At 27.5% G+C, this 22,485-nt stretch overlaps 2 protein-coding genes and 1 long non-coding RNA gene across 4 annotated transcripts in view; all 3 read left to right on the top strand.

The window, feature by feature from the left end:
- The first annotated feature begins 256 nt into the window (after nucleotides 1-256).
- On the top strand, nucleotides 257-15,748 carry LOC122499346 (serine/threonine-protein phosphatase 2A 56 kDa regulatory subunit gamma isoform-like). Of its 2 annotated transcripts, none has more exons than XM_043607643.1 (9): nucleotides 257-443; nucleotides 954-1,016; nucleotides 6,627-6,801; nucleotides 11,253-11,455; nucleotides 11,669-12,063; nucleotides 12,217-12,550; nucleotides 12,920-13,138; nucleotides 13,395-13,613; nucleotides 13,933-15,748. In XM_043607643.1, the coding sequence occupies exons 1-9, from the start codon at nucleotides 417-419 to the stop codon at nucleotides 14,080-14,082; spliced, it is 1,785 nt and encodes a 594-aa protein (XP_043463578.1). In that variant the 5' UTR covers nucleotides 257-416; the 3' UTR covers nucleotides 14,083-15,748. The 2 variants fall into 2 exon arrangements, with proteins under 2 accessions (XP_043463578.1, XP_043463579.1); XM_043607644.1 differs by lacking the exon at nucleotides 257-443 and adding an exon at nucleotides 458-799.
- On the top strand, nucleotides 3,967-6,151 carry LOC122499347. The gene is made up of 3 exons (XR_006301316.1): nucleotides 3,967-4,409; nucleotides 5,057-5,307; nucleotides 5,532-6,151. It is a non-coding gene; the product is annotated as an uncharacterized LOC122499347 (long non-coding RNA).
- A 5,562-nt stretch (nucleotides 15,749-21,310) lies between the features above and the next one.
- LOC122499327 (mitoguardin) overlaps nucleotides 21,311-22,485 on the top strand; it is a 31,058-nt gene continuing 29,883 nt past the window's right edge. The window contains exons 1-3 of the mRNA XM_043607611.1: nucleotides 21,311-21,519; nucleotides 21,970-22,120; nucleotides 22,259-22,402. Of these exons, the coding sequence (XP_043463546.1) occupies nucleotides 21,427-21,519; nucleotides 21,970-22,120; nucleotides 22,259-22,402 (388 nt within the window). The 5' untranslated portion in view covers nucleotides 21,311-21,426. The remainder of the gene's footprint in view (nucleotides 21,520-21,969; nucleotides 22,121-22,258; nucleotides 22,403-22,485) is intronic.

Raw genomic sequence — 22,485 nt, 5'->3', positions numbered from 1 at the left:
ATGTTTATTTATATTGATAAATAAATAATAATACATATAAGTATAGAATACAGTTTTTATATGCTTAACAGAAATGTTTTTATTTTGATTTCCAAGCTTTCAAAAAATTAAAATTCCATAAAGTTGACTAATAATTAAGAATATTTTTGCAAATTTCCGTATTAACAATTTAATTTTGTTTAAAAAAAGATTTAAATTTCCCGCTGATGTGAAGGTAGCAGCAAATTTTAACGATGCGCAACAATCGATTATCGAAAGAGTCGTCGATGGCCGCCGTTTTTTTTGCCGTGTTTCGGCTGGTTGCTTTCGTTGCTTTTGATTGATGTTAATTGATGTACATATTAGATAGAAACGTTAAAAAGTGTGCCCGTCGGTTTATCGTATGAAACGTCGTCGACGGCCGAGTGCTCGATAAAATGCCTAACAGGCAAAAGAAAGACAAGGTGCGTGCCATATGATAGTGAGGGGAAGAAAAAAAATTCTCTTGTGTCTACTTTACTCTGTCCGTTAACACTATACATATACTCTTATATATCAAAAAATGCTTGCGGTGTTTTTTTCTCTCTCTTTCTAAGTGAAATGGTATAGATGACGGCCAACAGGGAAATAGGGAATTAATTCCCCTAATCGCCTGATCGCCGATGTCCAGCCATAAACAAAGTCAGAAATTAAGTTTTCCAACATTAAACGTGTTTCGTGATCAACCGTGACCTCGCGAATTCAACCAAAGCGACCACACGAATCACCCGTTACTCTTAAACGTAACCCCTTTCTTGAAGCGCGTGAATAAATTACAATGGTACTCTATTCCTACCCTATTTTTCTTGCATCTCACTATTAATACATTATTTTTTTTTAAGAAATCATTTTTCGCACTCTGCCGTCTTTAAATCGTCAATTTATCATTGTCAACAAATTGTGCTTAATATAATTTGGTGTACGTTTTGTTCCAGGAACCGGCCAAGAGCAGTAAGGACAAGGGAAAGAATGGCAAGGACAGTGAACCGGGTGATGAGGTGAGGTTATAGTTCCAACTTGTCAGTTACACGCCTGACACTATTAAGCAACAAATTCAATTTTCCACTTTTAATTATTTAACAGGATAATCAACTCAAGTTCTAATATCAACAATTCAGGTTTCATTTTTACTTATTAAGTTTGCTCTCGTTAGGTTTTAGAAGTAAATAGCTAATATTGAAATTCTTCGTTTCATTGCAAGATTTTTGTTGAATTTGCAAACAATTTTGTCACTTTTAACAATCGTGAGTTTCCTAACCTCAAAATTAAGAATTCTTATATTAGATATTTGCTATTTTGCAATTGTTTAGGAATAGTTTAGAATTAAATAAAAGTGAAAGTAGTAGAATGAAATAGTGATATATTTCCAAATTCTGGAAAAATAAAAAAAAAATTTACTTTTAATCTAAACAATTGATTTTTTAATTTAAGTATATACAGTGATGATAGAGATGGGGAGAGAGAGAGAAATGTAGCTTGCGTTTTCCTTTGTCTTTTGTTATGTATCGCGACAATACATAAAGCGTTTGCACTGATGAAAACAAAAGACTCGCAGAAGGAATACGTTAACACAAGAGCAAATTGTACCTGCTGCATAAGAAATAATGTTTGTCGTGCTTTTATACTCGCGCCTTTATATTTCACACTAAAATACATTTTTCAACCATTAAGTACGAACACGTGGAGAATTGTTATGATAGAGATAAAGAGATTCAGACTTTTCAAAGTACAAATGTTCATTCGTAACAAAAAAACTTAATGGACAAACTAATGTCAATCTGTCAATGAAGTTTAAAGGAGAAAAAAATATCTTCATTTATTGCATTACCATTTTTTTCGCAGTTATTTTACTAAACTTGTTGATCAAACTTCCTGCAAATTATAGAAATACATTAAAAATACTTATTTAATCATTAATATCTAAATTTTAATATTTATTTATTATTTATTTTATAGTTATTTTATTTTTTCGAAAGGGATTTTTATTAGTCGAAAAAAAACTGTGAAATATTAAAAATTTATTTTTGCAAATAATTTTTTTCGAGTGCATTTGAAATTTTGAAATAATTGAGATTCTCTTTATTTACATTCGTTTAAGGCTATTGATCACAAAAGAGTTTTGGAATCAAGCCAAAAGTTGAGGATCTGCCACGTGCGTGACAATTGTAAATAGTCGCGGAGTAATTTTAAATATTATTTTTAATGTCCTTTGACAAAAAAGAAAAAAAAACAACTCATCTCGAAGGAAATGACAAATTGATAGCTATCGGAATATTGCTCAAGTAATAAAAAAGTTACTTCTACTAATCGTTAGCCAAAAGTTATGTAATTTTTATAAACTATGTTAAATCATATACATTTTCTCTCTCTCTTTCTCTCTCTGATAACCTTGTGATTTTTATTTCATGTGACAGTCCATACTGCCAAAGAGTACTTTTTATCATAAACATTCGATAAAAATCTTCTCTGAATAAATTTTTTTTTTATTTTCTGTCTTAAAATTAGAAACAAAAAAAAAGAGAAGACTTTTATTTATTTAAATTTTTTTGTATTCGAGTAAATTTTTAAATGGCAAAAATAAACAAAAATTTCCTGTCATTTAAAGAAAATGATTTTCAGTTTATAAATAATAAATAATAATAAATGCAGAAAGAGAAAATAACATGAATCTTGTAATGAATTTTTTTTTTTTTTCAAATTTGCAAACTTGTTTTGATTTTTAGATTTTTACTCCATGGCTTTTTAGAATAGAGGAAAATGGGGAAAAAATTTTTTTCGAATTCTCTTGAAGGTATTGTCCTGAGAAACCTGTTGGTTACTTGAATAAATTCCTGTATTTGCCAAGGACCTCATGTCAACAGAGAAATAAATATAATTTAATAGCGTCAGAAAATGCGCATCTTCCTTTTATATATGTATATATATATATATATTCTTTTATGACCTACTGTCATGAACGGTTACATAAGTGATTGGAATTATTACTGATCACGTAGAAACACTGAGATACAAAAAGGATGTAATTGTCAAGTGGTCAGAGTATATTTCACTCTAGGTGACAAAATGATTGATTCCTTTTGCATTACATTAAAATCTCGCTTATTTATAGACATTGTTATTAACGTTAAGGAATTAATTTACAATTTAGAAACAAATTAACAATATTTACTATTCTTCTATTGTAATCCACTTCATTGGAGAAAAACAAAATCGTGAACATGACAAAGAAACAAAAAAGATCAAAAATGGAAATAGATACAAAAATATTTAAACTGAGACAAAAAGGGAGAAAAAAGATCAGAGGAGGAAATCTTGTTTCCTGGATTTTAAGATTGATAAAATTTTGCCAGAGGAAGAAAAATAAAAATTTGACAGTACAAGCTCCGAAAAAGAAAGAAATTTCGAACAAAAAAAAATAGAAAAAAATTACTGCGAAGTAGCAACATATCCCTGAGCTGATTTGTTTATAACGTCGTAATTAATATGTGGGTGGATGAGGAGACAGGGAGGAGGAAAACGAGGGTAGGAGGAATTGTTGGAGTTCGACAAGGAAGTGGGGAAGGGGGCAATGTGAGAACAGGTTGAAGAAACCTAACTCTCCTCGAGGAACGCAGTCTCAGTTTTCGTGGGTGCCACGCACATCACTATTTTATATAAAAATCTACAAAAAAAATCACATACAACTCTTTCTATTCGTTCGCAAATTTTTTCAAAGAAAAGAATTTTCCCCTAAATTCAAAATCAAGAATAAAAAAATTTGTTTTCCTCCCCGTGCAAATTTTTAATGAATAAATATTATTTCCTGTGAGTTAATTTTTTTGTTTTTTCTCAAAAAAAAAAGTGTGTTGTGCGTGCGTGATTTTGTAATGTATGCCAATTAATCGGCTTTTATGTAATCGACAATAACCTTCTGAACCTTATAAAACACGTGGAGCTTGTGATTAAAAATTTATAAATAAACTAACGTGCTTTGAAGACTGGAAGTTGCGATCAAAATAAAAAAAAAATCTTTTCACTCTAAAAATCAATTTTTTTTGACGCATAAATTAACTTCTATTCTATTGGAAAATATTTATTGTCAACTTTGAATGAAAAATAATAGATCAGAATTTGAAAATTATAATTAAAAATTAATTTAAAAAAAGAGGATTGAAGTTATAAATAGTTGGTGATAAGAATAAGTGGACATTTCATTGACTGATAAGGAATATATACTTTGTTGATTATATATATATAAAAAGAAAAGAGAAAGAATATAGGAAAAAAAAATTTCTTCCACTTTTGTCCAATTGAATTTTCCAGTTTGTATTATAGTAATCTTATCGAACTTTTTATTAACATGATTTTATTTATAAACTTCTCTCGTGTAAAATTAAAATATTGTTTAGTAGGTCAGCATGCACTTTTATATTGATACAAGATTTATCGAATAACGTTTTTAAAGATATTGATTAAAAGTCGCTTTCAAGATTTATTTTTCATTCAGTATTTTTATTCAAGTTTTCATGTAAAATTTGTAGAAGAAAATTCAGAAAAAAAATTTCACTTCAAAATTAAAATGTCGAAAGAAATAAATTATTCACTTCATGATAATTATTTGAATAATTTTTTGTTTGTTTTTATTAGCATCTCTAGATATTAACAATAATTATGACCTCGCGATGCGGAAATATAAAAAAATAATTCTAAATATAACATTAAAATGAAACTTTATTTTGTGCTTTGTTATAATTTTTTTTACATTATTTTAAACTGGAATATTCTTTTATTATTTACATTTGTTTAAATAATTTTTTCGTATTTATTTTCATTTATTTACTTTATTTACTATATTTTTATTTTTTACAGTACTGTTTTTTTTTCAATGTATTGTAAATTCGATCGTTTTTTATTTTATTGTTTATTTCCTTATTTTTTATACATTATAATTTATTTATTAAATTCATTTATTCATTTATTAAAAAGTTATTGAATATGAAAATAAATTTTGTATCAATAAAAGTAAGAAATATTAATTAACAAAAGTATCGCGAATCAGGATTGAATTTATGGAAGAAAATTTTGAGTCGTGAGAGAAAATAAAATTGGGCAATAAAAAGAATCTTTAGGGGTAAAAAAAATGTCGTTTATAATTATATTTTTGGCCGCAATTTCCGTCTTCTTCACGTTGAGTCTCATCTAAATTAAGAGATCAAACAAGTATGTCGGTGTATAGTTTATACTCGCCAAAAGTCATGTCGCAAGTTGAAAACTATGTGATTTGATTCGGCGATCACGAGTAGAATCGAGGTGTTCATTTTATTTTTATTATTATTTTTAATGACGCTCATCGTAAATGACCTTGTCGGACAACCTGAGAGATGAAAGTATAACTGAAAAATTATATAATTACTGGATATTAATTTCCTCAAGTTGACCGAGAAAGGAAAAAAAAAAGAAAGTTCAGTGTAATTAAAATTTCCAAAAATCGTTTTTTTTTCTCTAATTGAAGAAAATCTTTTCTTTTATGAAAGGAAAAATAATAAGCAGCGAATGGAAGTGACCAATGGATATTTTACTTTATCAGACAAAAAAAATTTTCTTTCTACTATTAATTCGTCAAAAAAAAGGGAAACGAAGAAATGCTAATCAAAGCAGAAGTATTCGATGATAGTGACAATAATAACGAGTTGAATATTAGGAGAAGAAAAAAAAATAAACGTGCAAGTTATAACGACGAGTGTTTATTTCCGAGTGTGTTGTATTTTATCAGTCAGGTGTCATTGTCATTGTGTAGGAGAGAAAATAATAGAATATGCAGATGAGAGAGGAATTCTCATCCACCCTTATAAAGGAAGCTGTGAGTTTACAGTAAAAATAAAAAAAGAAAAATCAGCGGATAGAGGAGAAATAAAAGGAGACGTGGATTCGTCTCCTTTTTTTGGCAACTGGAATGCAGAATAAGATGCAAAACTTTGCAAACGTGTTCAAGAAGAAGGCAGGTGACGCGTTTATAAAAAAAATGTTTTTTTTCACGTGGGATGAAAATCAATTCCATTGTTTTTAAATTCTCCAACACTTCTAAAAAGAATCGTTACTTTTTATATTTTTAGACAAATATTTTTCAAAATTCAGTTATCGAAAGAAAAAGAAATTTACAACCACTGTAAAAACACAAAATTGGAATAAGATCTCTAAACTAATCTGTTTACTCCATAAGACATTTTCTCATAATGCAAAAAGACGTGTGATAAAATTTATTATGCAGATTTACGATGTGCATAGTTTGCAAAATACTTAACGAGACAAATAATAAACAAGTGTTTAATGGAATTTAAATTCTTGGCATTATTATTAATGTTATTAATTGACCATTTTTTTCGAACTTGACAACTTTATTTGTCCCATCTGAATGTGTTCCAAAAATTTTCATGAATTATTTATTTGAAATACGTTTAAAACAGGTTTAAAATTTAAATCTAAATTTTGAATTTTGAAGAGGGTAAAATTAAAAGATTGGGGGATTTTTATTTAAATAAATATAAGGATTAAAATGTACTGTATATTATTTTGTTTGTGAACTTATTTTTGATTCCAAAGTGACTCATAATTTTCTTTCTTCTTTGTAGGCGAACAAAGCATCGAGTGGACCACCATCAGTCAGTGCTCCTCCACCTCCAACACTCATAAATAAAATCAAGTATCAACCAGGAGTGCCAGTTATCAAAAAGGATAAACGACAGAGCAGTTCGAGATTCAATATATCGAAGAATCGCGAATTACAAAAATTACCGCTTTTAACAGGTGAAATGATTTTTAATCTTTTGGCAGAAATGGAAATTTTAATTAGATAATTTATTCATTTTATTAATCGGTGATTTTTTCAATTTTAAAGCTAAATTTTTTGAAATCAGATAACATTTTTTATTTAGAATTTAAATTAATAAGAATATTTTATTTATGACATACTAAGTTAAATTGGTCCGTATTTTAATTATTTAATTTTTTTCTTTAAAATTCATATTTCGTGCTTTTTTCAGTATTTTTAAACTTTTATTTTTTCACATTCAAAAATAAAACAGGAAAAATTCTAAAACTGAGTTTAAAGAGCTTGAAAAACAAACTTCAATTTCTTTATATTTAGTTTTCAGTTACATTGAAATAGAAATAATATAAGTATATTTTTCTATTTCTATTTAATTTAATTTTAACGATAAAATATTAAACTTTAGAATTTAAATATTAGCTTTCAAATTGAGATTTGGGTTAAATTTAAATTATTTATTTTTGCATTTAAACGTTTTTTTCCTGGATTTATTGCTAAAAATAAAAAAAAAATCAAATTTTTCTATTTAAATAAGTTTGTAAAATTAATAATAATAAAAACCAGAAAAATAACTAAAAAGAAATTTCTGAAAATCGGAATAAAATCTAAAGAGAAATTCTAATAGACTTTTTCAATTCTCGTATTTTGTTATTTCCTTTTTCTATTTTTATTATTAATTTATCGTTTTTATTAAATTTTTTCCATTCTCCAAAGTTCGTTTATATTTGGAATGATAAAATTTCGCGTACAATTTAGTATCAACAATAAAAATAAATAAAGTTTAACGATACGTTCAATAAATCTTAATAAATCCCTCACCATTTTAGGATAGTGGATCAAGGATTTAGAAACGCATCTAGTTAATCCAGATTCCTTATTAACTCGCCTCAGGCTTGATGCATTAAAAAGTTTCTATTAATCAGTAAAATAAATTAATGTTAAAATTCAATTGAAACTCGTAATGGTTATTATTTAAAAATTTTCTCTTTTATTCTCTCATATTTTATTTTTTACTAATAATTTTAATAAACTTGTCATAATTATAAAGAAAAAGAAAAACGTTATCTTTTGTGCGTTCGTACATTTTTCTTTACATATCTTAAAATATCAGCTTTTCTTTAAAATTACTTCAACAAGAGAATTTTTCATCTCTGAACTATTTTTCAAATGGAAAAATTTTAAATTATGAGAAGCATAAATTTGTAAAAAATTTTGTATTTCTGCTTTTTTATCTTGAAGAAAATTTAATTTAAATCAAAACGTTCGAATATTTGTTTTTCAAATCAAAGGGAAATAATATTATTTAATGTTATCAAAATATTATTTAATATTGATTTTATTATTATTTATCAGTTTATTAATCGGTTTTCTTCTTTTTCAGAATTCGCAAAGTGACTCCAAAAAACAAGTACTTATATCAGACATTGAAAAATGAAAATGAAAAATACAGAAGAAAGTGGGGGAAAATTTGCAGATCAATTGAATATTCTAAATCGGTGTAGTTAACGCATCGTCTAAAATCTCTCTTGAAATTCAGTATTATTCTTGTCTCGTCTTCACAGATAAAGTGAGACATTGAGAGTGAGAGAAAGAAAATAAAAACCGAACTTCGATACGGTTGGCTCGTTGCTATTTATACAATTTCATCGGTATTTCAATCGAAATGCCGGAATGTATTTTACGCTTTTCAGAGGCCGGCCGGTCTTCACATATATTTTTTTCCTTTTCTCTCCACCTCCTCAGTGTTGTTTATATAGGTAAATTGATTGCAAACAAGTAATGCCTGTTGAATCGTTTGTTGAAGACGCACTTTTTGGCAAACTGCCATTTTAATCAATTTATCTCTCTTTGGCATGACTGTGTGTTTTCATTTCTCTTTTTTCTTTCTCGTTTTCTCATCGGAAAATGTCATCTGTTCAATGACTTGTCTCTTGACTTCTCCTGGCCTTTCTCAATATACTCCGACCCGTCAATTGGCTTTAGCGAAAACATATTCCCATTTTACGTCAAGAAATATCGATTGCTCCACGAGGTCGCGCAAGCGCCATCAAAAATATAATCCCTCGCCTCTCCTTTTCGCCGATGAAACTCTCTAAACAATCCAAACAGTCATCCCGTGAACCGCGAACATTGCCCTCTTCGAACTCTCGCAACTGCCACTGAGCCTTTTTAAGCTCAGCTTTTTCTTTTATTGAAAAGCAAAGCTCTTTATCCAAAACTACTTTCTATCCTCAAGGATAATGTGTATTTAAAGATTTTCGTCAGAAGGTGCTTTTTGAAAGATATTCTCTTCTTTCAAAAGACTTGTTTTTCACTCTCGGAAGAAAACAAAAAAATTCTCTCTCTTTTCTTCTTCAAACTCAAAAAAGGGGTAAAGAGAATTCGCGATGATATTTTGTTTTCACAACCCTCTTTTATTTTCATCTTCAGAAAGTATTTTTTCCATTTTGTATTATGGAATTTTGGAAAATTTAATGAGAGGAAATTGATTCTTAAAATATTGTGGGTTGATGCGAAGCAACAGATTGCCGCGCAAAAGTATAATATACGAGAAGGGAGAATCCAACTGGTCGAGTTCTGTGGATCAGTTCAAGGATAGAAAGAAGTACTGCGTTTTGTTGATTTTACGCCAGAATTGTTGGCAAGATTCTCTCTTTCTCTTACTCTCACTCGCTGTGAACACGCCAAAAAAAATTTAATGCCAAACAAATAGACTTTTTGTATATAAATATATGTCAAATATAAAGTAATTCCATATTGAATCTATACAGACAGACTAAATTTACTTTACCAAAGAATAATAATAAGACTAAGAAGTAAATAAATAATATTCAAAAAATGGTTCATGTGAGCGATACAACTCCGACTTTAAGCACTGGATTGCCTAAAAGTCCTAGTTTTCATCAGGATTTGGCATTTGCTGCCTATTCTGCTCAGGAATTTAATAAATTTTATCCTGCCGTTAATACTTTGTATTATCAACAACCCCTGCAGCCGCTGTTAATCGGTAATTGTCGATTTTTCAATATTGATTTTGTTTTTGTTTTTTTTAACACTTTGAGAAAATCAGAATTCTTTTAAATAATACTCGAGAAAAGTTAGGAACAATTTTAATTAACTTTTTTTCTAAATATCTGAATTGTATTTACAATTTTCAATGTCTGATGGTTTCGTATTGTTTTTTGGACTCACCCGCGTTTTGAGAATTGATATCAAAATATAGGTTCTTTAAATAAATTATAAATTTTATTTGGAATTTTATTTTTGTAACTTTAGATTTATATTTATTTATCATTTATTTGCATTATATTGTTTATACTTATTTAGCCTTTAACAGATTATTGTAAATTCTGATATTTATATTTTTCTGTTTATTTTTTTATTTATTCTATTTTTTAATTTTTTTTTAAATTTTCTTTTTAATTTTATTATTTTTATAAAATTTTTATACTAATACTTATTTTTTTAATCAATTTCAATTATTTTATTTTATAGAATTTGAAAGAAGCATTTCCTAAATTTCATAGATTTTTTTGAATATTTTTTTGTTTTCAATTTTTGAAAATAATTTTTGATCTAATGACTTTGTACTGGCACTTTGATATTAAACTACAATAATTCGATGAATTTTCAGTTTCAAAGTGATTTAATTTTGAGGTTTTACCGCATCTAAATACTTTGAACTTTGGAGAGAGTTTATATTTAAATTTAGTTGACCTGAATTTGATGAGTAAATTGAAAATAATAAATTTATCACAAATGTCGAGACAATATTCGTGAATATTAGAATAAAAGAGAAGAAACAATAAATAGTCACCCAGTTAAATTAGAATTTACTTTGTGAAACGTAAATCCTTTTGCATTATGAATTTTCTTTTTGTCTTCTAAAATAATTGTTTTCGTAATTGAAGATTGTTCAAAAAAATTAAATTTATTGAAATAAAAAAAGAATTCTGTAAATTAAATGGGAAAAATTAATTCAATTCAATTAAATTTAATCCAATTAAATGGAAAAATTAAAATAAAGTTTATTATTTTAGTTATGAAGAAAAGTTTTTATTATGAAGAGAAAAAGTTCTAGATTTGGATTTTATCACTGAAACTCAAAGCATGTTATTTATTTTATTTTTTCGAAACTAAAATTGAGAGTAAAAATGTTTCCTGAGCATGATATCAATCTGCAAAAGACAATAAAATCTTTTGTCACGAACTAAAAAATTGTCTCAGGCATTGAATTACCATTTTCGCTTTATAGTTTTTATTATTGTTTGTGTGAATCTATATTGAAATGGATATTTCTCCTTTTTATATTCTCATTCAGGAGACAATTTTATTGTTTGATTTCAATTTAATTGTCGAATTCGTACAATAATGTATTTGTATATTAAAAGAAAGTGTACCATAATTTTTGTCTTCTTTTTTTTTGCAGAAGCGCAACAGGGTAACGAAAGTGAACAGCTCTTTATTCAAAAGCTTCGGCAGTGTTGTGTTCTTTTTGACTTTGAATCTGATCCCCTGTCAGACTTGAAATGGAAGGAAATAAAGCGAGGAGCACTCCACGAGATGGTGGAATACGTCACCGAAAACAAAAATGTCATTACCGATCCAATATATCCCGAGGCAGTGAATATGGTGAGATAATAAATTTCAATTTCAATTTAATTGTTCGTATTTTTATAAAAACACTTTTTGTAGAAGAAAAATATTCTTTTACGAAAAATTCGTATGTTTTATATTTATTTCCTATATTTGTCAATATTTCCTTTTTTATTTTATGAAATATCTGTTTGTATTTTTATTCTTTTTTTCGTAATAACATTTTGTAAAGTATTATTTTTATTGCAGTTTGCGGTGAATCTTTTTCGCACATTGCCACCGTCATCGAATCCAAATGGAGCGGAATTCGATCCCGAGGAGGATGAGCCAACGTTGGAAGCGGCATGGCCACATTTACAATTGGTTTATGAATTTTTCTTACATTTTCTCGAGTCACCTGATTTTCAGCCAACAATTGCAAAACGTTGCATTGATCATAAATTTATTCTTCAACTTCTCGAACTTTTTGATTCTGAGGATCCACGCGAGAGAGATTTTCTGAAAACAACATTGCACAGGATTTATGGAAAATTTCTCGGCCTCCGGGCGCACATTCGAAAGCAAATAAACAATGTTTTCTATAGATTTATATATGAAACGGAGCATCACAACGGAATTGCGGAGCTACTTGAAATTCTTGGAAGGTAATTTTAAATGTCTATAATATCATTTTTTTTCATTAAATTCAGATTTTTAAGAAATGTACAAATTTTACGAGCATTTTTCTTAAAAATATCTTTATTATTTATTAATAGAACAAAAAAACTGAGTGAAAATTAATTTCTCTTCTTCTGCAGTATTATCAATGGCTTTGCGTTACCTCTGAAGGAGGAACATAAAGTTTTTTTGCTCAAGGTCCTATTGCCATTGCACAAAGCGAAATCATTGTCCGTTTATCATCCGCAATTAGCTTATTGTGTTGTACAATTTTTGGAAAAGGACCCATCGTTGACCGAACCAGTTATAAGAAATCTCTTAAAGTTTTGGCCAAAGACACACTCCCCAAAGGAGGTGATGTTCCTCAATGAACTCGAAGAGATTTTAGACGTAATAGAACCGGCCGAATTTCAAAAAGTCATGGATCCACTTTTTAGGCAATTATCCAAATGCGTTTCGTCACCACATTTTCAGGTAAAATAATTTTATCTCATTTTTTCACATCTTACAAAATTCATTCTATTTTTAAAATTTCTTTCTATTTACAGTCAATTAATTTAATTGCAAAATTTTTTCTTCTTCCTATAATTCGCAATTAATGCTGCAAAATTATAAAGAAAAGCAAATTAAAATTGAATTAGAAGTAAAAACGGTATTACAAACAAAAAATTAATATAAAAAAATGTAGTTCAAATTTAATTAATCACTGAGATGGTAAATTTGCATTAAATATAATAAAATTTGCTGATTCGATAAAAATGAAGAAAAATGAAGTGCATTATTCCGATATAATTAAAATGCAATTTGTTTTAGTTTGAACGGAAAATATTATCTTCTTTTCAGGTGGCCGAGAGAGCTCTCTATTATTGGAATAATGAATATATAATGTCTTTGATTTCGGACAATTATTCTGTTATTTTGCCGATCATGTATCCAGCATTGTACAGAAATTCACGGAATCATTGGAACAAAACAATACACGGACTAATTTATAATGCTTTGAAACTTTTTATGGAAATGAATCAAAAAGTATTTGATGAATGCTCACAACAATACTGCCTGGTATTGAATTTTTATTTCTCTTCAATTTTCCTTTTAATTTGACAAATTTTTTTATGCTTTGATAAAATTATTTCCTAATTCTAAAAATATAGAATTTATTATAATAACAGAATAATAGAAGTGATAATAAGTGAAAAAAAATAATAGAAGTGACGTTATTACCATTTATACTAATTTCTAATTATGTTAATTAACAGGCTAGGAATTAATATTTTAAATACATTATTTATAATTTTTTTTTTATTCTTGTATAAAGGATCGCCAGAAGGAGTTGAAACTTTTTAAAGAGAGGGACGAAGCGTGGTCGAAAGTCGAGTCTCTGGCAATGAGGCATCCCAATTATAATTCGATAAACAAAGGGATGCAAATTAAAACTCATCCTGCAAATCAACAAGAAAATACACCACCTGATGAGGACGGCGATAACGATCAATCACCATTGACGTTAGAGAAAATCGAAGCAAAAGCCAACGAGGTAAAATTTTCATTCTTCGAAATTAATTATCTATTAGAACCAAAAAAAAAATTATATTAATAAAAAGACTAGTAATTTATTTATTTAGGTCTTTCTTTATTATTTATTTACAAACAAGTTTTTTTAATCAACTTAGTTTATTTTCAAATTTTATTTAAATTTAATTTTAAAAATAAATAAAAAAAATTGAGATAAAAGATTAAATAGAGATTTTTTCTTTCTTTTTGCTATAAATTATAAGTAGTAAACAATTAATTATAATAGTAAATAATTAATGTTTATCACAAAAATTTATTAATAATAAATAATGAAACTTTAGGCAAAGAAGATGACAAATACAAACAAATCGAAACCATTGCTACGAAGAAAAAGCGAATTGCCGCAGGATTCTTATACAATGAGAGCGCTTTCTGATCATAAACGTGCAGATGAATTTCTTGTGACACCTCCAGATCCGAACAACTGCTAGTCCCTACCTCATGACCTTCCGATTCGTCCACTCTTTTGCTGTCCCACCATCGGAAGTTGAAAATTCTTTCAAGAAAACGAAAAGGAAAGTGAAACCAGCAGCTAAAGGAAAAGAAAAGCTTTTTGGATAAAAAGTAAGCATAGTTACATCTTGTACGCAAAAAAAAGAAAAACAAAACAAAAATCGTCTTCCGACTTATATAATCAGCAAGAAGAGAATCCAGAATCAGAGGCAAAAAAACAAAAATAATTAATAATAATTGCAGGAATAATGTGTCAGCAATTAAAATCATATCTTCTCTATTTTTTTCTCTTACTTTTATTTTGGACAGTCGAGCATGACCATTGTGTTTTGCGATTATCCATACCTCGGCATTCCAAGAAAAAAAACCCAATGGCAGTGACAAAAAACCCGGAAAAATTATTTAAAAAAAAGAACTTCTGGGAATTGTTTTCGAAAAATTCGATACTTTTCTCTATTTCTCTCTAGCGTTTTCCTGGACGTAGTTTTTTTTTTTTTAAAGAAAAAAACATCTGGCGGTTTTTTTGAGAAAAGAAAATAGATTTTAAACATGAAACGAACTAGAGAATAATATTAAAAAAAAATTGAATATACATTGCCAACTCTTGGCGTGCTTCAGTCGCTTGCATGTGTCTTAGGGTAGTTAACTCACATTTTTAGATGACAAATTTGCAAAGAAAAAAATAGTTAATCTCTCTCTTGTTTCTACCTCCATTTTAATGTATTAGTCAGTTTCATTTCCATAACTAAAGAAATACAATTGTGAATATAAATTTTCTGGTTAAGAACAAAAAAAATCTAGGTGGCAAAGCGTTGTTGATTCATTGGTTAACTTTTACAAGTAGAAAAAAAATCTTCTTGGTAAAAAAAAGAGAATCTCCGCTCTGCTGGTAGGCAATAATTACAGAATAAAGAAACAAAATCTTTTCAAGAATGCAAAAAAATCTATAGAAATTAATGTGATAATTGAAAATAACAAAAAACGGAGGTAAAAAAGAGTTTTACAAAGTTCACTAGCCATTCCCCTTAGCGAATTTTCAAATTTCAAATTTCGGACTCTTAAAAAATAGATTTCTAATTTAGTTCAAACACAAAAAGGCAAAATTCTGAAAATGAAATTACTTTTTTCGATTCTTTTGAAATAATTTAATTTAAAAAATAGAGATTTCCATCTGTTTTAAAATTAATGAAATTCGTATCCAAAAATAGAATAGAGAAAAGAATTTTTTGGTATTTTTAAAATTAAAATTTAGAAAATTGAAGTTGTGTCAATTCGCTAGGATCTTAAAAAAATGAATAGATCTCTCCACTACGAGTTGATTATTAGTAGAATAAATATTAATATTATTAAATGTTAATATGAATAGACACACGAAAAAAGAAGCTAGAATATTTTAGAAGTTTAAACCTGACTGGAGTCGCGTCATTATATTAAATAAATATATATAGTGTTGTGGTGTAAATGGATCTACGTTCTTTAAATGCGTCACATTTTATATCGAGTTGAAAAAAGAAGAAAAAAAAGAAAAATATAACATAAACAAAGAAACAAAACTATATAAAGAGAAAACAACAAGACTTATTAAAATTGCTAAATGAAAAATAAAAATAAATCGTCGTGTGTGGCAGCTCCCCTTTGGCATTTTTTTTTAAATTCCCCCAAAGTATATATATAATTGATATTAATTAATAAAAAAAAGCTTTCCCAGAAAAATATCTAAAAAAACAAAAGCTGCCTAAAAAATCTTTGTATTTAGTCATTGTGCTTCGAACCGCCAGAGTTTTTACGTGCGTTGCGCGATAGAGTTTAAGACAAATATTTTTTTTCACACTCTCAGATCTACTCTGCTTGCAAAACTGATTTCTCTTTTTTGGCAATTTTTTATTTTCTAGAAATTTTTTGCAATTTTCCCTGAAATTAGATATTTTGGAAATATTTTTTTATTTCCAGAAAAATTTAATATCTTTGAAAATTAAATATCTTTCAAATAAGTTAAAATAATATTTTGGAAAATTATTATTTTCTTTAAAATTTAATATTGTGAAATATTTGATTTACTTAATATTAAATTTCTTTGGAAATAAAATTACATCAATTTCTATAGAATTGAATTTTCTTCCTTGGAAAATTAAATTTAATTAGCAAATTTAATTTATCGAAATGAAAATTCGATTTTGATGAAAATTGACTATTTCTGAAAAAATGTAATTTCTCCGAAATTTTCATTCCTTGTCATGTAATTAATTTTTCTTGAAAAAAATTAATGGCCTTGATTTTTAATTTTGTCATATTTTTATTATTTCAATTGTTTTTAATCATTGTAGATTATTTTTATTTTTTATTAATAAAACCCTTTTTTTTTTATTAATAAAATTTGATTTTAATTCTAAGCTTAAAAAATCTATTTTTAATATTTTAACTTTTTGTTCCCATTGATTCGTGAAATTAATTTTTTTCTCTTTTTTAAATAGAAAAACTTATTAAGTTAGCGAGCAGAGAAATATTTCTCGACAATATCGAGCCGATTTGAGTTGTAAATACTGTGTAAATAATACAGCTTCGTTCGAACGAACATTTTTCTTTTTGATATGAAAAAAAAATGAAAGAAGAATGCGTGATCCTATTTTTCAATTTTTCAATTGTTCCGCTAAAAGAGAAAATGTGTAGGGAGTAGCGATTATGTAATTTCACTTTTACCGAAACTTTTTTTTGTAAACAATTGAATTTTTTAAATTTTATCAATATTTTTATGAATTTAGAAAGAAATTTTTGACGGGGAGGTATTTTTAATTATTTTTGTTAACTTTTTTCAAATATTTAAAGTTTATACTACATTAAAAAACCAACTAAAATATATTTTTAAAAATAGTAAAAGATTGTTTGAAAAAGAAATAAAAAAAATGAAAAAATTATTTTAGATAAAATCCAAGAGAATTGTAAACATATCCAAAAAAATTTAATTATTAGGGAACCATTTTTTCCTTAATTTTATATTCTGAAATTAAAAATTAAAAAGAATAGATTATAATTAATAAATCGATCGAAAATGAAATTACAAAATCGTATTGTTGAGAATTGTACTTTTTCTGTCTATTTTTTCTTTGGGTTTCTCTTGAAAAAAATTGTAAGTTAAGGAAACTTTTTTATTTTTGAAAATAAAAATAATCAAGTTTTCCTTTCTTATTATTTTTTATTAGCGATTTTTTATTGCGTAAATGTCATGGTTTGTAATCGTAACGTTCGGAGCAGTAGATATAGTGGCCTTTTTGCATGAATTTATAAGAGTATAATAGTGTTAATGTTAAGCTTCGAAAATGTAACTTTTGTAAATCCTTTAATCGGGTACTTTGTATTAAGCTCTTCTCGCCATTGAGGATCATTCGTCGATTTATCAATAATAATGAGCATAACACTCTTGCGGAACGAAATATACATGATAATAATGCACGTTAACGCTACAAAACAAAAAAAAGATACAAAACAGAAAAAAGCAAAAATCCGCAGTGAAAATTTTCAATTGTGGAAAATGCAGTATTAAGCGGATATCCGTGTTGAGATTTTCAATCAATTCAAAAAATACCCACTCTATTCTGTAGATTATTATCAAAGAGCGATTTAATGTATCAAATCTAGGGAATCACACTAATTCGTGTTGGAATATCTTTTTTCAATGATTTCTCTTGTTATTTAATTAAATTTTTTTTATATTTTTTTAAAATTGATTTTACTATTTTTTTGTTGCCTTTCGTTGAGAAAAAAGAATTTTTTTTTGGTAGGAAAAAGAAAATATTTGCTTAATTGTAGCATTCGTGTATTTTATTTTTCGATTTTTGAGTCGACTTCACAACATCCACGTGCAGTATCCTCTTTTTTGGGCACTCGAGAGTTTCTCTCAGTTATTTGTTGAAGGCACAGTGCATAGTTTTATAGTAAATAAAGAATTACTACAAAATTAGTTGTCTTTCATTTGATGGATGAGATTATGGACCTAATTATAATTGAAAAAAAATATTTAATTTGTTTTTGTTTTCTATTTTCTCATTTTGCATTTATAATTCTTTTAATTAAGTAATAACATTAATTATTTTCTGAAAAAGATAAACTATTTATTTTATTTATTAACATTAAATGATTCTTGAAAAATACATTATATTTAAATTCATTAATACATTTATTATCTAAATTAATTAATACATTTGTTATTTAAATTAATTAATACTTTTATTAATTAAATGCATAACAGTTTGTTAAATAATCTAAAAGTTTTGTTTACAAGTGATGAAAAAGGAACGAGAAATAATTGTAGCCAATCGCGTATATCTTCAGTCTCAACCAATCAGGGGGCTTGCGCCCGAGTCAGCAGGGAGGGAGTGGAATAGGGTGGGGGCATAGTCGTTGGCATTGTCGCTGCGGCAGTATGTAGTTTCATTATAGTTCCGCTCTTCGAAGGGTCAACATCTACGGGAGCTAGTAGTAGGAGCAATGGTAATATAATAATATTTCAAGCCAAACGGTGGCCGTCTCTAGCCCGCCGCCAATCAGGAGCTCGCTTGCGCGTCAGCGGGGTGGGAGTGTAAGAGAGTGGGGGTATAGTCGGCGGCAGTGTAACAGCAGTCGCTTCATTATCGTTCCGCTCTTCGAAGGGTCAACATCTATGGTAAGCTCCTAGTAGTGCCTATCGTAATTAATCGTACCTGTCGCATCGTAGTACTTCAACGTCACGTAGGTTTTCTAATACGTTAAATAGTATTTATAACACTTCCTTTCCTGAATAAGATGAATAATATAAAATTAAGTTTGTATTTGCCGGTTCGTGTAAAAAATATTATGTTCTTTTGAATTCGTAGTGTTTTGTGTAAAACGATAATTCGGGAAACATCTGTATTCTCTTAAATTCCGTTTAATATTGATTATTAAAGTTTCTTAATTTTGTTTGTACTAATATTAATATATTTGTGTTATAGTTACTATATTTAATAATTTTACTTAATATTTTGCTATTAAAACGTAAAGATTTACTAGAAAATGAATAAGAAAACGAGAAACGTTTCGAACCAATTAGTACACGTCTTGTTTAGCGCTCGGCCAATAAGAAGCTCGCGTGCGCGCAAGCAGGGTGGGAGTGGAATAGAGTGGGGGCATATTCGGCGACACTGTCGCAGCGGTCGTGTCATTATCGTTCTGCTCTTCGAAGTGTTAACATCTAAGGAAGCTCCTGATATTAGCAACCGTAACAAGTCGAGTCGTTAGCAATATTGTAGTTTATTTTCCTTTAAAGTATTTTACATCAATAATTCGATATTTACTACTAGGAGTTCTTACTTTCGAATGAATATTTCGGTCTGGAGATCGTTCTGCAGTCGCGGACAGTTAACGATTATTAAATAAAGTTTCTTTAACAAATATGCTTTTGGGAGTGTTTGCGTACTTAAAGAATAATTGAAGTTTCTATTATTGCTGGAAAAGTGTTTTCTTCTCATCGGAATAGCAAGTGTTTAAAATTATCTGTGTTTATAAATAATAATAATAGTGTCAAAGTGTTAAAATTTTCTAAATCGATTAAATTAATCGTATTTTGAAAAAAAGTGTGTGAGTGTTGTGTCAACGTGATTTGTACATATCTGGATATGCAAAGACTTCGAGATCTACTTCTTCGGCGGAATCGTTCTTCAACACCATATCAGTACTTCCGTTCACGTCTTCATTGTTGACTTCGGCATTTTTATCTTCTTCAAGGATTTTATGGATTCAAGGATGGTTTCCACTGTGCGCCTTAACAGCAACGAGGGATTCATCGAATAGTCAGTGGATTTTTAATTAAATAACATGGCGACACGACTGATGGAATTATTATTTTTTAAAAACATTTCGTTTTAAAATTTAATTTTTACATCAGGTATATATTTTTATTTTACAGTAAAATCTCCCATTTCAATTTAATTTTACCTTATTTAATTTACTTAATTAAAAATTAATTTATTTAAATAATAATAATAAATTTTTTATTTTACTTTTAAGATAAGAATAACTTAAATTAAATATTAAAATTTAACGTAGTCATTGATAATTTAATTAATTTAATTTTTTGAAGAATTCCAAATGGAAACTTTTTGTAAATTTGATTATTGTTCAAATATTTATTAATTTTAGTTTTTATAATATTTATTTCTTTTTTTTTATTTATATATTGAATGCATTTTGGTATTTTGCAAAAATAAATTTTAAATCTCGCGTAATATAAATAAACATTATTTAAATGAAATTTTTTTTAAAGACTGACAATTTTTAATGGGGAGGTTTTACTGTATCTTGCTTAAAACAATCAGAATGATTTTTTTTTGTTTTTGTTTTTTTTAGTTTTTAAGAATTCTTAAGCTCAGGTGACGGGAACCCGCCCCGGGGCGCGTTACCCCTAGAGTAGGTCTTTTGCACCTGGGCGGTATGAGAGAGAACCGTGGAGTGATTGTGCGTTGTGAGTAATTCAGTTAATTTAGTTTGCTTTTATTTAGATTGCGGATTCAGGTAGGATTTTAGATAGATCCTTACGTATGAATGAGGTTTTAGATTATATTTTTATTAGAAATTGTAGGTAGGAAAACTGTTTAGTATTGTTTTGGAATGAATGTGTGAAAGTGTTTACTATATTTTATTTAAATTTTGATTTTTGTGTGTTGCTATGTTATTCTTAATAATTAATTTTTGTTTTTTTAATTCATTTACATTTAATTTTAAAAAAATATTGTTATTCTCTACCACGAAATAGTAGTAACAACCATATTTTTTAAAATTAAAATATGTAAATGTATATCCATGTGTTTTGTTTTCAGATAAAAGTATCCTTTAAATTATTTGGTAAAAAATCAAAAGTAATCTATTTATAAAAAGTGGTATCAATTTTTGTTATATATTTTTGATAAAATCATGTTTTTCGAAAATATTTCCTTAACAATTAGTTTTTAAAAACATTATACAATTTTTAATTTACAGTATAAAAGTAGATTTTTAAACAATTGTAAATTTATATTTTACTATTGTTTTTGTCCTGGCTATTGTTTTTTATTTAAATTATTGATCCCTTTTTTATCATTTGAGGAAATGAAAAAAATTTCTCTCAGTGCTTTATTCCGTTCCCGCGGTTTTTTTCTTTCATTACATATGTAAAATGAGGAACATAATTCCGGTTCGTTCCTTATTCAGCGCGAAAGCGCATTGTGTTGTGATCAGTTTTGTGATGAAGATGAGGGTGTAATCAAAGTGTTTAGAGTGTCTTTTTCCATGTTATTCAACATTATTCCAGAAAGAAAGAAATTTTTTTTTGAATAATGTCACTCTTCAAAGCAAATGAGGTCTTGGGAAAATTGTATTCCCGTTATTTGATTTCGCTGCCATCGTTTAATCTTTCAAAAACACAAAAGGTAACTAACCTCTAAATTATTTTTAGGTTATCTTTTAGAAAAAAACATCTTATGTAAGTAATGAAAAATTATTTAATATTACATTACAATTTTTTGTAAGTAATTATTTATTATGAGAAGTGGTACTTAAATTTTCTTATTGTTAAATGTATTATTTTTATGACATGGCATAAATAAAAACAACGAGTCCTCGAAGTTTCCTTGAAAATGCAATTTTTATATGAATATTTAAAAATTTCTATATATAAATATGAGTTAATGTTGTTTTTATTTGTGTCTGAATCGTCTGAATTGTCTGAAAATAATGTTGAAAATGATGTTTTTAAATAAAGTTGTGTATTAAAAACATTCCAATAATTATGTTATTATTATACGATTCAGTGATTATAAGAATTATTATAAATTAATATGGTATTGATTTTGAAATATACAACAATCCTATTTTTTCAGATATTAATTATTTGTTTCACTGGTGGAACATTATTATTAGGCAGTTTGGCGCAGTTTTTAAAAAGAAGGAGAAGACACCCTTTACCTTCATCACGTAAAAGTATCAGGGATGCTAGGCATAGATTTATGAATTCAAAGGCTTCTAATTTCGGTAATAATAAATTTTCTAACATTTTTTTCCGAAATTCTTTTAATTTTAGAAAAAAATTTAAAGCTGTTAACAAAATTACAGTTTGAAAATAAAGATTTTTATGTTCGTTAGTCAATAAAAATGTTCATTATTTGATAGATGCAGTTTCTCAAGTTTCATGGGCGAGGAGAAGTGAAGCCAGTACACGGAGTCATATTAGTGATAGAGCTTCTTTAATTTCATCAATACCTAATGGACCTGATGGAGATGTGCGACTCACGCCCCAACAATATGGTGTACTGGGTAAGCCAATGAAATTACATTTTTTTAAATCGAATTAATATTTAATCATAATTTTGGTAAATAAAAATTTATTGGTAAAATAA

The sequence above is a fragment of the Leptopilina heterotoma genome, unplaced genomic scaffold (genome assembly GCF_015476425.1).
Source record: "Leptopilina heterotoma isolate Lh14 unplaced genomic scaffold, ASM1547642v1 Lhet_167, whole genome shotgun sequence".
NCBI lineage: Eukaryota > Metazoa > Arthropoda > Insecta > Hymenoptera > Figitidae > Leptopilina > Leptopilina heterotoma.
The sequence above is the reverse complement of the archived record's forward strand: the minus strand, read 5'-3'. Positions and strand labels throughout refer to the sequence as shown.

Coding starts and splice junctions, on each gene's coding strand:
- LOC122499346 (XM_043607643.1), top strand. CDS start 417: ATGCCTAACAGGCAAAAGAAAGACAAG. Junction 11,456..11,668: donor ATCCCGAGGCAGTGAATATG/GTGAGATAATAA, acceptor TTTTTATTGCAG/TTTGCGGTGAATCTTTTTCG. Junction 12,064..12,216: donor CTACTTGAAATTCTTGGAAG/GTAATTTTAAAT, acceptor CTTCTTCTGCAG/TATTATCAATGGCTTTGCGT.